We start from the raw sequence: 15024 nt of genomic DNA, 5'->3' as shown, positions 1-15024 counted from the left end.
CATGTGCTCTAGGTTCCCAAACCTGTGATCGCAGAACTCGCATCGCCTATTCTCCTGTTCCATCTTTCTAGCCGATAACCACTCGGTCTTTATACAGGGTGTCTCAGCTGCTTTTGACATCTTGATTTTCTCGTTATTACTACTCATAGCGGAGAATGTTTCAGATGAAACTTAAACGGTGTCGAAGGGGGCATATTCTGGTGTTATTAATTGTTTCATGAGTGGAAAAGTTTCATCTGAAACGTATTACGCTTGAGTTGAGTCGTACTTTTGGTTGATTTTGCACTGGCTACTTCCAAAAGCGGCTTCCCCCAGAGGGAGAAACCCTAATTTGTCCTAGCTGCATGCAGTTTTCAGTAAGTATATTAGAATCAGTTGACTTTCGCTGGATACAAGAATTCTTCGTACGGTCCTGACAATGGTTTCAAGTACTTATCTGCTCGTATCTCTGTCAATTTTCGGGTCCCGGCAGCTAAAACATGTTTACTTTGACGTCTGACCGATTTTACGACCTTGCTATATCGTGGCCCCGACTATACTTCCTTAACTCTTCTACACTGTCCGCACCCTGCTCTCGTCTTTGTTGTATTCCCAATAAGCTAACTCCGTTTCTTTTCAGGTACCCTTCTCTCTCTGTGACACTTCCAGTCTTCATGCTTCTTGATTCTTTCTCCTTCACACATTCCTTTACTAAGTCTCTTGCTATCTCCTCAAATTTCCATGCCCTGACTCCCGCTCTGATCCTCAGCCTCTCACTTAGACTCCTCCAAAACGATATAATCCGGTGTTTGCACGCTTAGCCCTGATGTCCATTTTAGGTATCTCATTTGGACTCTTTCCGCTTCTTTCCTCTCCCTGTTCCCCCGCAGTTCTACCCCGTACATAGGATTAGAACACCAATTGAACGCGAAGAAACCCTAAATAGTGGTTAGGAAATTATTAAGATCGCTCAGCCTCGAAATGCGCTGAAAAGTATACGATTCTATTTAAAAGAAAAAAGCAAATTGGACCTTCGTATTTAAATTATGTCTCCCTTGACACCGTTCGACTTTTCTCTGAAACATTTTTCGGCACAATAGACAGTTTCTGGTCTCATGTGACTCACCTTGTACGCCACGTGTGCATAAGTACATGCATGCACGGTATTGTGCAAAGCTGATAAAAATATAGATATTAAAAACGTAAACAAAAGTAATACGATGGTGTGCGATACTCGAACGGAACGTAGTAGCGAACGTGTTAAGCACGTCATACGCTGTTCTAGAAAATGTTGTTTCACAATATTGAACAATATTCCGAAACATTCCGTAATTGTTGTTGCAACAGATATAGACCCATTTCAAATTTGGTTCTTTACCAATTTCTGTCGAAATCTTTCTACCATCATCGGAGGAGATTTAAATATTATGTATCGCGTGCAGAAATTAATTAATTTAATGCCTTTTATCACAAAGCCTCGATACGACTTTATCGACCCAAAACCGCGATAATTTTTCAGAGACGGAATTCGTCGGTTACTCGATAAATGGAAAAGAGTGATCTAGAGATAATAGAGATCATTTTTAAAATTGAGATCAATTTTAAAGTTTGTGAGAAAAGGCACCGAATTCATTTGTGCACCTAACATTTCAAATAGGAGGGAAAATCTTCAGAAAAGCGGTCTAAATACGGGCCACTCAGCAGAAATATTTAGAAGTATATTGAAAATGTAGATCCAACTTAAACTTAAACGCCGTTTACAATATTTCGTGAAACGTCCTTCGCAGCTGTGTCCCTCGATTGACACTATTTTTCCATGATCTCGCGTTTTGCACGGGAAGTTCCCGATGAACCGTGGGCTCCGCAAGTGTTGTCCACGTGCAGATAAAAGGACACGCGGCGACTCCTACGCGTGTCACGACCCACTCGTAAAGGTTGTCGTTCGTTCCTTCCCGAAATTATCCGATTATTCGTTGGCCTTGCGGAAAATGGCGGCTGTCTACCGGCTCGGAAAGGGGCGACGAGAAATTGCCGGTGGCGGCACGTCGGCCACCGTAGGCGGCGCACCCGTGGGCGCCTATACGACGAGAAATTACGCGAGTTGTAGCATTGTGCGAGGGCACACACGCCGAAACGGTGCGTTAAATGTCGCTATAGGCGGGGCCCCTTTCATCCGACTTCAACTTTTCCACGGAAATACCTCTGCTTATTTGTAGGATTTACCGGGGTTGGTAGAGATATTGTGGCATTTTAATTTGGACTTGTGATTAAAGTTCGGAAAATGTATTAAAATAACAATAATAATAATAACAGTGTAGGAACCACCCAACCGGGAATCGAACCCGGGTCCTTGGGCTCGGCAAGCCGAGGCTTTGCGCACTACGCCAACTACCACTAACCATTTTGCCATTTATTATTACATTATGCTATGCTACGCTTCCTGTCCTGGGACATCTGACGTGTTAGGGTGAGGGGTTGGGTGATTTCTTCGAACTTGGGTTTTGGGGGTTTGATCATGAGATCGGTGCATAGGGAAAATTTAGTAAAAACTTACAAGCGTGGTGGGTGGGCGTTTACTTAGTCGCTAGAGGGCGGGGGTTTAGACTATGTTAGTGGATTAGTCGTATTTGCATTATTTACATTATGTTACATTTGTGTTACTTATGAGTAGTATTTATGGTTTGCTTATATTTTTAATGAGGGGTTGTAGTGTTTGGCAGCTTATGTGAGTAGTCAGCCAGCTCGGTTTTTTTTTCTTTTTATTAATTTGCTTTGTGGCGGTGGGGTGTGTGTGCGTGTGTTTGGCAGTGGGTTGTGTACGGGTTTCTTTGGCTCCAAGTGGGCTTGGGGTTTGTTGTTGTGCCTTTTATGAATGGGTTTAGGTGGTTCTTTATGTTGTTGTTCAAGTGTTGATATTTTCTGTGTGCAGCTATTGGTGTGATGTTTAGGGTGCGATGAATGTAGGCGGTTGAGATGCGTTTTGGGAGGTTTGCGGCTATTTCTAGGCTTTTGTTTCGGGCTGCTGGGAGTTTTTTCAGATGGGTGTGCGCTGCTGTATGCCAAACTGGGCGGGCGTAAGTGAGTACGGGGCGTACGCCAACTACTCCCTCTCTATTCTCCCTTCGAGGTTTCCTATTTTCCTATATATCCTGAACTGACATTCGCCCTCGAATGTCCTCAGTGCAACACAACTCAACACTTTCGGGCACACTCTCTCCCACACAGTGGCACACAGCCGAAACAACGCATTTTTGGGAGACGTGCAAACCCTCGACATGTTTTCATCGCACACCTCCTGGCTTCGTGTAGCCGTAGATGCCTCCAACCGACGACGGAAAAGTATTGAGGGGCCCAACGGGAATCGAACTCGGGGACCTTCGACTTACCAAAGCCGAGGCTTTGCGCGCTACGCCAACCACTCTCCCTCTCTATTCTCCCTTCGAGGTTTCCTATTTGGGTATGGAGGCCCCGATACACTCGGCCATCCTGAACTGACATTCGCCCTCGAATGTCCAAAGTGCAACACTTTCGGGTATATTCTCCCTTCGAGGTTTCCTATTTTCCTATATATCCTGAACTGACATTCGCCCTCGAATGTCCAAAGTGCAACACTTTCGGGTACACTCCCCCCACACAGTGGCACACAGCCGATTTTGGGAAACGTGCAGCCCTCGACATGTTTTCATCTCGCTACGCTTGGCTTCGCGTAGTCGTAGATACCTCCATCCCGGACGAGCCCCCATTTGTAGGAACCTCTATTCTCCCTTAGAGGTTTCCCATTTGGGTATGGAGGCCCCGATACTACAATAGTTTATTAGCAATAGTAAATAGAACTAAAGTAAACGTTTAGTCAACTCTGAACCACACTGTTTCGGGTATACTCCCCCCACACAGTGGCACACAGCCGATTTTGGGAAACGTGCAGCCCTCGACATGTTTTCATCTCGCTACGCTTGGCTTCGCGTAGTCGTAGATACCTCCATCCCGGACGAGCCCCCATTTGTAGGAACCTCTATTCTCCCTTAGAGGTTTCCTATTTGGGTATGGGGGCCCCGATACTACAATAGTTTATTAGCAATAGTAAATAGAACTAAAGTAAACGTTTAGTCAACTCTGAACCACACTGCTTCTACACTTTATTCTCTCCACGCTATTTCCTCTCTTCCAAATCTTACCCCATACACCAGGCATGGGCAACCTTCCTGGTTCTGGGGTCAAATTATCATTCTCGCTCCGAGTCAAGGGCCAAACTAAATGTAACGTTGTATGTGATTATGTGTTTCGTGCAACTTTGGCTAAATATTAAATAAAAAAGACTGGTATATTAAATAAAATTGTAAAATGAAGCACGATACTAATCGGTACCTAAAGGACTTGGAGAATTTTAAGATTTCGCGGGTCGCGAGTTGCCGCTATACACTGTCACTCATTCCACGCTCTTGCTTTTTTAACCCTAGAGCGGTCTTCGTTTTGACTGCACACGTAAGACTTTTGGATGAAAAAGGACCTAAGACCTTATGTGTAATAATTTTTCTTTCCAACGCGATATACGAACCTAGACGATAAACGTTTAAAATAATGTTAAGGAACGTAAACGGCTCTTGCTTTTTTAACCCTAGAGCGGTCTTCGTTTTGACTGCACACGTAAGACTTTTGGATGAGAAAGGACCTAAGACCTTATGTGTAATAATTTTTCTTTCCAACGCGACATACGAACCTAGACGATAAACGTTTAAAATAATGTTAAGGAACGTAAACTTGATAACAGAGAAATGACTAAAAATATAAAAAGGCGGTGGGTCAAAAAAGACCCGAAGACCGCTCTGGAGTTAATCACGCAGTCTCCATTCTCTCCCGACATTCACGCTCCCACCACGCACACACATACACCCCCTGGGTTTTGCCGCAAATGTTAAACTAACTTAAAACTAACGGGCCTCTAGAAGCCTCGCGAAAAAAGGTCTGTTCTCTGTCTGAGCTTTCGTTGCTTTTATTTTCTCGAGGAACGAACGAAAGCAACAATGCTCGCGATCCTACACTTATAAACATATCCTATCACTCCCACATTATTTTTCCAGCCGTTGTAACGAAACGAAGGTGGTTCGACGTACGTCGTTGGTGTTTATCGATCGTAAAGGACGAAACGCATTCATTAGCAAGGGAAAGGTTCCCTCCCGCAAAAATTACAGAGAAAGTTCGCGGCGCCACGTGGAGAACATGCACGACGGGGCAGCTTCCTGGTTGCACGCGCCAAACTCTGTTTACCCGGAAACGCGTGTCCTCGTGAAATCTCCAAACAATTTATCACCCACCCCCTTCGTTCACCATCGTCCTATTATTAAGAACAAACATTATCGATGCTAGAATAACACAGTTGGTGTTTACTCTGAAACGAAACAACGCTCTGGATGGCGTCGATGAAAATATTTTTTAAATATCAATGCTCCGATATTTTCTCCGCCGAAACACAGTCGACCCTCGTGAATCGCCCATTCGTCTTGTAAAAGGAAAAGTGCAGATGTTAATCGTTTATATAAATTAGAAGAGCGAAAGTTTATTTCAAATCACGCAGCTGTGAAATATTTCAATACAGTACCTCTATGTATACGTGCATACATAAAAAAGATTTTATCCTTCGGAAGAAGTTATAGGTATACAGAGAACAGAGCATTATCCCGGTGTCATTTTTGAGGTTAGATGAACACGTGGTCATGAGTGACAAAGGACAACTAGACAGATCACTCAGAAGCATACCGGCAAAAATCGCCTCTAATGCAAAATTAGCAATGGGAGACGAAAAGCAGAAGAAGAAGAAAACACAGTCGACCCTCGTACAACACGGTTAAGTCGCTCCGTGTTCTATCGAACAGGTGTTGAGGGAAACCGTGAGCTGATAGGAATTAGGGAAATGCGTTCCGTGTTCTATCGAAGAGATGTTAAGCGAAACTTAGAGTTCAATTTGTTAGAGTAGGACGATGTATAAAGGAATGAACAAATTGCTACTGCCTCTGTATTTGTTAACTTCTAGCAATTAAAAATGGACGATAACGGAGAATATTTGATATAGTGAAACGCAGTTTTCATCACACACGTGACGCAACCGGGAAGCAACACGAAAAACGAAAGAAAAGATTTCCGACCACACTCGTATTCAAAATTAACCCTTTGACTGCTGAATACTCCCTGCAAAACTCTCCGTATGGACGGTGCGCGCCTAGCGATTGCGATCGCTGCTCTTTTTCTACCTGAACTCTGTTGATCGAGTATACAAGGCAAAACTAACAATCAGTTATTATTCCAATTCTTTTACACCAAATTAAATAACATACGTGTATTCATCTCATGTAACTATAGTCCCCACCGATAGCTTTCGCTATCCCTAACACTGAAAGGGTTGAAAAGAACAAAACCGCCTAAACGGAGAATATCCATTGAAATTTCCAATAACCTTCGAATTTCAGTCTGCAAGCAGGGCTGCGAGAATAACGCCTGCGACGACGCGGGCAACTGCTGTCATCCGTCCTGTCTAGGCACCTGCACAGGCCCGACAATAGCAGACTGCGTGGTCTGCAAAGACGTGATCACCATGGACAACGAGTGCAGAGATCGGTGTCCGAACGGTACCGTAGAGTTCATGGATCATCGTTGCATCAACGAGAGCAGGTGTCGTCAAATGGAGAAACCCCGAGGTGTGTACAACGTGAAGAATTACCCGTACAAACTGTTCAACGGGAGCTGCGTGATCGAGTGTCCACCTGGTTACATGGACGAGGAATCGAACGGCACGGTGTCCTGCAAGAAATGCGAGGGACCGTGCCAGAAGGAATGCTCCGGAGCGAAAGTGGACAGTATAGCCTCTGCTCAGAAGCTCCGCGGATGCACTCACATCACCGGCAGCTTGGAGATTCAGATCCGAGGCGGTAAGAACATCGTGAAAGAGCTGGAAGTCAGTTTGAGCACGATAGAGGAGATCGACGGGTACTTGAAGATCGTGCGCAGCTTTCCGCTGATATCGCTCAACTTCCTCAAGAATCTACGCGTGATCCGCGGCAACGACACCAACAACTCCGAGTACTCTCTGCACGTTCTCGACAATCAGAATCTTCAGGAGCTGTGGGACTGGAACATGCACAAGAACATCCAGATTCTCTCGCAAAACGGCCCGGGGAAGATCTTCTTCCATCTGAATCCCAAGCTCTGTCTGTACAAGATCGAGCTGCTGCGAGAGAAGGTCGGTTTGCTGCCGTTCACGGACTACGACGTAGCGCCTAACAGCAACGGCGACAAGGTGGCGTGCAACGTGACAGAGTTGAAGACCAGAGTTGGTACGAAGTCGTCGGTAGGCGCGGTGATCGAGTGGGAGCCCTTCATCCATCACGACGCTAGATCGCTGCTGGGTTACGTGGTCTACTTCATCGAGGCGCCTAACAAAAACGTCACGATGTACGACGGCAGAGACGCGTGCGGCGGCGACGGATGGAAAGTCGACGACGTGCCCGCGGCCACGAACATGACTTCGATGAAGGAGAAGAACGTGCAGTCGCACTACCTGTCCCAGCTGAAGCCGTACACGCAGTACGCTTATTACGTGAAGACGCACACGATTGCCACGGAGAGGTTCGGCGCGCAGAGCAATCTGACGTATTTCCGAACGATGCCGGATGCACCAAGTTTGCCAAGGTCCCTCAGCACCTGGAGTAACTCGAGCAGCGAGCTGATCCTGTCCTGGCTGCCGCCGCTTCACAAGAACGGAAACCTTTCCAACTACAAGATCGTCGGCCGATTGGAGCGTGACGACCCTAATTTCATCGATCAGAGAAACTACTGCGACGAACGTGAGTAGCGAATCGAACGGGAGAGCCTTCTTCTTCTACATTTAACTCTTTGCGGTCGTGTTTTCCGCAGGTGTGTGTTAGTCGATTATTGCCCAAAATGAGCTTGTTCAAGCTTATCTCCGTTTTCGCAGGCAAAGCGCGTCCACAGACCCGCAAAGAGTTAATCGTCCTCTCTTCTTCTCGCGATCTTTCGCGTATTAATCGGGAAATTTGTTGTCGCACATTTCAGCCATACTGTTGCCAGACACGAAGGCGATCGCGTTGGCCGAGGAAGAAAGGAAGAGAATAGAAGAGGAGAAAGAACTTATGGCACCTGAGACTGTGACCTGCGAGTGTACCGATAAAGAAACTGATCAATCTCTTCGCGAGAAGGAGGCGTCTAGTGCCATTGCTTTTGAGGATGCGGTGCATAATCAGGTGTACGTGAAGCGGAAGACGAGGAGGAAACGAGAAGCTAGCGAAGGGTCGTATGGATCGTCGCGGAAGACTAAGGCTTCGGAACGAGATCAGGTACGACGATGATTAACACTTGTTTCATCGTTTCCACGTGTCTTTCTTCGATTTTCGACAAATTCCGAAATTTTAACGTATCGTTACGCTTTCTTCGTCGTTCAGCCTCTCGAGGACAAGATCGAGAACGGCAGTTACGTGCAATTCGAGAGATGGATACCCAGTACGAATCATTCGTTCGTTATGAAGAATCTTAGCCACTTTGGCGCGTACAACATCGAGGTGCAAGCGTGCAGAGCGAAGGAAAACAACAACGACACGTTCCAGAAATGCTCGACCAAGAGTATGAGAACCTATCGGACCTTGCCTATGAAGAGTGCCGATAATATTCCGCCTAATACGTTTAACATGACCATATCCGGCAAGAACAACAGTCTACCAATGGTGAAGCTGCAATGGGGCGAGCCAGCACACCCTAACGGTCTCATAGTCACCTACCAGATCGAATACAAGAGGGTGGATATTCCAGACGTGAGTTTTCATTGACGTTTTTTACCCATTTTTAACCCTTTTGCACACTCTCGCACAGAACCTGTCGCACGTCGTTGTGCACATTTCTTTCAATTTTAATTGGTAATTGATAACGGAGAAGAAATTTAATTTAACAATTCTAACGTATTCTGAAACATGGATCGACACGTTCTTTGCATTGAAATAACAAGTCGATGCTAATATTCTGAAAAGTATAGAAATTTGGATTTAAAAGCGAATCGAAATCCATCATTTAGTTCATCTGGATAGTTTGATACTTCGGGATTGCCAAAATGTAGGCACTGCGTTAAGCAAGGAAAATGTAGGGGGCGTATATATTCGCCTTTCGTAGTCAAAGGGTTTAAAAGTCGCAGGGGATGCAGACCTGACTTTTCGAGAAAATTCTTTTCCATTCCGTAAAATCAGTCACAGAGTCTCTGAATAGCAATTGACGTAACATGAACCTCCAGACCCTCATTGCCGCCTATAGGCGTTTTGAAAATTTCTTCGCATTCTGCTATTCGAGCCTTTTGCCGCACTTCGTAAATTCAACGAAATAATTTCTAAAACGATACCGAATCTGCCACGCGCGTTCTCTACTGAAATTCACCGCAGCGAAATGGTTGAAGATGCCTCCACTTTGGAGTTTCGTAAAATTGGCAAGAACATCCGACGAATCCTCTACCTGCCGATGAAACTCTAAACGACAGATCTTTCCACCCTGTGTTGTTCCAGTACAAAGCAACGTTGGTGTGCATCACCAGGCAAAACTTCACGAAAGCACGGAATTCTTACTTCCTGAAGGAGCTTCCCTCCGGAAACTACTCGGTAAGGGTTCGAGCAACCAGTCTGGCAGGGAACGGCGAGTATACTCAAGAGAAATACTTCTACATCGAGGAAAGGAACACTGTGAACGTATTCTGGATAGTGTTCTCCTTGGTACTATGCGTGATCCTCGCTATCTTCGGTTTCGTCTCGTTCTACGTGGTGAAACGTAAGTTGATGAAGGGCGTGCCTAACAGAACGTTGTTCGCCACGGTGAATCCCGATTATGTGAGCACTCCGTACGTATTGGACGAATGGGAGGTGCCTAGGGAGAATATCGAGATGTTGAGACCGCTTGGGAACGGCTCGTTCGGGCTTGTGTACGAGGGAATTGCCAAGGATATCGTGAAGGGTAAACCGGAAGTGAGATGTGCAGTGAAGACGGTGAACAAGGACGCCAATGCTAGGGAGAGGAACGAGTTTCTTAACGAGGCATCCATGATGAAGTGAGTTTAGCAACGATTCTTTTCAACTTTTTTTCACAATCTTCTACGATTCTACGCGAATTCCTCTTCTCATTCTTGCAGGAGTTTCGACGCTCACCACGTGATAAGGCTGTTAGGAGTGGTCAGCCGAGGTCAGCCAACGTTGGTGATCATGGAGCTGATGGTGAACGGTGATCTGAAAGAGTTCCTCAGGAGTCACAGACCTACAACGTCCGACAACATGTCGCATACGGCTCTAAAGTTGGACAGGATACTACAAATGGCGCTTCAGATCGCCGATGGAATGGCCTATCTCTCTAACAAGAAGTTCGTGCACAGAGATCTAGCTGCTAGGAACTGTATGATCGCCGAGGATCTGACGGTGAAGGTCGGAGACTTTGGAATGACCAGAGACATATACGAGAGGGATTACTATCGAAAGGGAACCAAGGGTCTGTTACCGGTCAGATGGATGGCGCCGGAGAGCTTGAAGGATGGTATATTCAGCAGCTCCTCCGACGTATGGAGCTACGGAGTCGTGTTGTGGGAGATGGTTACCTTCGCCTCGCAGCCTTACCAAGGATCATCCAACGACGAGGTGTGTGTGTGATCGATCAAATTCTAAACACGAGTTACACAGCGTTTTTGATCCTCGATGTCCTCTGTTTTCGCAGGTTCTGCGGGAGGTAATCAAGGGAAGAGTGATGGAACCACCGGAAAATTGTCCAGAATTGTTCAGCGAGCTAATGAAACGCACCTGGAACCACGAAGCGTCCAGAAGACCGACGTTCGTAGACATCGTGTCTATTTTATTAGAGCACAGCGATGTGGAGAACTTCCAGAAAGTTAGCTTCTATCACAGCGTAGAGGGAGAGGAAGCTAGACGCCAGAACAAAACGAATTCTTCACCTCAGACAGAACGGTAAGAGTTAATCTCTGCTACGCTTCGTTATTCGTAACATCGTGCACACCTCTATTGCTAGTTTCTAACCTAACCGACCGAACGGTTCTTCGTAGACAACATCTGGAAGAGGTAGAAGGCGAGGAGAACACCCCTCTGCGACAAGATTTCGGCGAGAACTCGCAGGCAACCGTAAACAGCCACAACATGAACTCCTCGAAAGCTCCTCTTCAGGCCAGCTTCGACGAATTCGACGGCGTGGACGCGTTGAACATCCCCTTCGTCGAGGAGAGCCAGAAGTCCGTGAAGAGTTCGAGCTTCATCAGCGCGAACAGCGTTTCTCGAAACAATCTGAGTCAGCTGTCGATGAGCAACAGGTCTGGAAGCCCGAGGAATCCTAGCAAACGAAGCTACCTGAACAGCCCGAACTCGTCCAAGCTGGCCACTTCGGACTACGAGAACGGTAGCCCTGAGATTCGTACGGCATTGAACAACGGATACATGGGCGGTACGACTACGTAGTGTTAACGCGTTCGCGGACCGCGTTTCCTCGCTGATCAACTTCGACGAACTTGGGGAAGTGTCGATCTGATCGAGGATGACGCGCGCATTGACTAGTGAGGGATGGAAAATCTGTATTTTTCAACGTGGATCGGCGAACGCGCGGTTAGATATTTCGAAGCGGTCCGCGCTGGCAAAAATGATTATTCGTTGACGAACGAGAGTGTCGAACCAGAGAGATTTAACGAATCTTCGAAAAAGGGCAGTGTATTTGCTATAATTACACGTCCGGACCGTTTTTTCTTTCCAATTCTTTCACTCGCGTGTTTTTTATACAACACTGTACGGACGCGGTGCATTTGATGGAATGTCATCTTAGAACAGAGGAGCCGTTTCCTCGTTAGTTAAGTTGCACTTTTAAACTTTTAGACAATTCGACGTCTCCCTATTTATCTTGAAAACTACCTATGAGTTATCTATTTTCGACAACGTTTCCCCGGCTTCGTCTCTCTCTTTCTCTCCAAGTATATCCAAATTACGTCCGCGAGACAAACAACGCACGACGTGTAACCACGTTACAGCAGACACTGCCTTCTTTTCAAACGATGAAAGGAAGAACGAGAACCGGTTGAAGACAAGCGAGAAGAACAAAACGAGTGTCATTTTCTCCCAAGGTATCGACCGTTTAAACGTTAAAGATTCATATGCATTCTGTGTAAGTACATGTACACACGGGTATGCGTTCCGTAAAAACGCGCTTCTCATTCGCCAGAATAATAGAACGATAAGGAGAGACCAGGCTTCCTTCCGTTAATCGCGTTCACGATGATAAAAAAGAACACGCCAAGTGGCAATTAGGCGGGCCCCCGGACAGTTGACCGATTTTATATTTTAACAAAAGAATAGGCGCGAATTGGACGCGTTTAGTTGCCACTTCGCACATTCACCATAGGCTTTCTTAGATTGCTATTTACTATCATAGGTTAGGTTGTACGACGCGTGATAGAAAATGAATACACACGGAGACCAATTCCCGAATGGAGAAATAGTTCACGAGCTCGTGTACGATACGATTTCTTTTGCACACTTTCTTCATTTTTCAGAGGCGCTAGTTTCATAGATCATCGTTGACAACGTTTTTTTCTCCCCTTTTTCTTTTCACATCCCGCTTGTTCCCGAGACACAGTTCAACAGATAATAATTCGATCGCGCGAAGAACGAAGCGTCTCCGTGTACATTCACTTCTACGCGTACGCTTCCTTGATTTATTCGAGGGAAATCGCAACGATCCTTACGCTAAAATTCTCGATAACCGTGCAATAGAAGAAGTAGTCGCCTCGCGTTTGCGCGTTGTTCGGCCACCTGTCGTTCTCATCGTTGGTGCTATCAGCGACGAAATATTGTAAACGAATAGGGCCGTTGAACATTGACGAGATAAATACGAGACACGCTGTGTCGTTCCGCGAGAGGTGATAAAACACGACGAAGATGTATCGAATCGTGTGGAGCATATGAAAATAAAAATCCGCGATGGACCGAGCGATCCGCATCGCGAAGCGACGCGACACGCAGTTGAATCTAGACGTTAACGAGCCTCTAACACAAGACTGATTAGCTAATCCCATTTATTACGCCCGTATATTTCGCTGAGTAAGTTTAACGTTTATCGAACGAAATGGTAGAAGTTCCATATATGTATGTATGTATGTCGTATATACATATTCTCTCATCTCTCCGCAAAGATTATCCTCTTTATTTCTCTTTTTATTAACTACTATTCTCCCTCGTTCGTCGAGTATCTTCCCCGTACACACTCAAGACTCGCACCGCTCCTCTAATCTCCTCGAGACTTATCGTTAACCGTCGCCACGTACTTTCTTCCTTTCTCGCGTTTTTCACGTGCAAAAAGGGTTTCAGAAGCGTGCAATCAAAGCGGAAGCAGAACGGACACACACACACATACGCATGCAAGTTCTCGATATATAGAAGATCTGTTGGCAACGATGAGAGTGGGAAGCGGAAAATGGAATTCCGTGGGAACGAGAGTTCGATAATCGGCCGGTTACTCGCACGGAACAATTAGTCGCCGGGTAAAAGCTGAAACGCGCATTTTTCCGTTGTTGGCTGGCTGTTTGTGTTTGGTCCGTGTTGGCGAGTACGCCGCGCGGAACGCCGTTTCGAGAAAAAGGAAACTGGAATTCGATTCATCGACGGCCGCCTTTATACGGCGCTCACTTGCCCCGTTTTCACTCGGTCGCCCCTGCATTCGCCACCGAAACACTCGGCTAACACGCCAACCTACCGCACCGGTGTTACGATGTAACGAGCACACCGCTCTGACCCAATAACAACCGTGTGTGCACACAATTTCTGCTCGCAACGCTTCGCGCGTTATTACCGCTATCGCGCGTTACAGGTCGAGGAGGAGGGAATCTTTAACCGAACCCGCGTCTCGGTGAACCGAGCCGACGTTTAAATTCTACTTGTTCTACGAGCCGTTACGCGCTGTCCACCGGTCGACGAGAGACCAGAAATCGGGCGACCTTAGTGGACAAAAGTTCGTGCAAGATTTGAAAATTGACACAGGCGGTGTGTGCAGAGGCACGTTTCATTTGAAAAGAAAATTCGATAGGAACGTAAGATACACATTTGAAATTTGCAATCATCCAATACAACGCGAAATTTGTTAATGTGGTTGTATCGATGTTTCTGTATCGAAGCCCGTGATTAGGTCTGGTCAGCGAGAAAGTTCGAGGGGGTTGAAGCGATAGTAAGTCAGAATTTCCTTATTCAGAGAAACGGAGAATGTTGTCAGAACTGATAGCATAAATTACGCAGCATGAAATTTGCTACTGTAGTATCGTATTCAACGTTACCAGAAAGCCTGTCCCAAGAACTTACTTCACTTGCCTTTGCAACAGTCTCGCGTGTGCAGCTTGCATTTCACCGCTTAGGTCCAAATCTTCGGAACTCTGACTTACATCGGTTTGATCTGTCGCTCGTGGTTGTCGACGACCTTGTCTCTCGCGACTGGTCGACAGTGCGTAACGGCTCTTAACCCTTTTAGTGCCAGGCCCGTCTACAGAGTAGACGCGAAGAATGCCACGGGCCGATTTGATATGCGCGTCGCTACGATTAGCTTTGCAAAGAAGAAAATGCCTATTTGCTGGAGGAAAATTTTACTGTCTATTCCTTTCGAACTTGAAGGGTATGGAGTGCAATTTTGATACGGTATGGCACCGCGTAACGCGATAAAAAAAAGGAAAGGACGTACAAATTGTGAATTCGTAATTTTCGAATTTTGGGTTAATTAAGTCTGACCCAAAAAAGCAACGTCGGTGGAACTTCGTTTGCGTCACATTTGTCGCGTTATAGGAGATCCTGTTGTACAGCAAAAATTATTGCCAGCGAAAATCTGAACGCGAAGAAACGAGGCCGATGTACCGACATTTTTCGCACAAGTACCGAGCTGGCACTGAAAAGGTTAACGAACACGTCTCTGCGAGTGGAGATTAAGTCGATGTTTAAATTCACCCAATTTCTCGTTGTTCTCGCGTGAATTTTAAGGGTCTAAACG

The 15024-nt window shown here is 46.1% G+C and overlaps 1 protein-coding gene across 1 annotated transcript in view; it reads left to right on the top strand.

Moving 5' to 3' along the window:
* The window catches only part of LOC108570960 (insulin-like peptide receptor), a 101447-nt gene extending 89505 nt beyond the window's left edge, over positions 1-11942 (top strand). The window contains 7 exon segments of the mRNA XM_017932898.1: positions 6441-7814; positions 8044-8324; positions 8430-8795; positions 9531-10066; positions 10148-10643; positions 10720-11000; positions 11063-11942. Coding sequence (XP_017788387.1) covers positions 6441-7814; positions 8044-8324; positions 8430-8795; positions 9531-10066; positions 10148-10643; positions 10720-11000; positions 11063-11468 — 3740 coding nt within the window. The 3' untranslated portion in view covers positions 11469-11942.
* The last annotated feature ends 3082 nt before the right edge of the window (positions 11943-15024 follow it).

The sequence above is a fragment of the Habropoda laboriosa genome, unplaced genomic scaffold, assembly GCF_001263275.1.
Source record: "Habropoda laboriosa isolate 0110345459 unplaced genomic scaffold, ASM126327v1 scaffold88, whole genome shotgun sequence".
Taxonomy (NCBI): domain Eukaryota; kingdom Metazoa; phylum Arthropoda; class Insecta; order Hymenoptera; family Apidae; genus Habropoda; species Habropoda laboriosa.
This window is presented reverse-complemented; position numbering and strand designations above follow the sequence as displayed.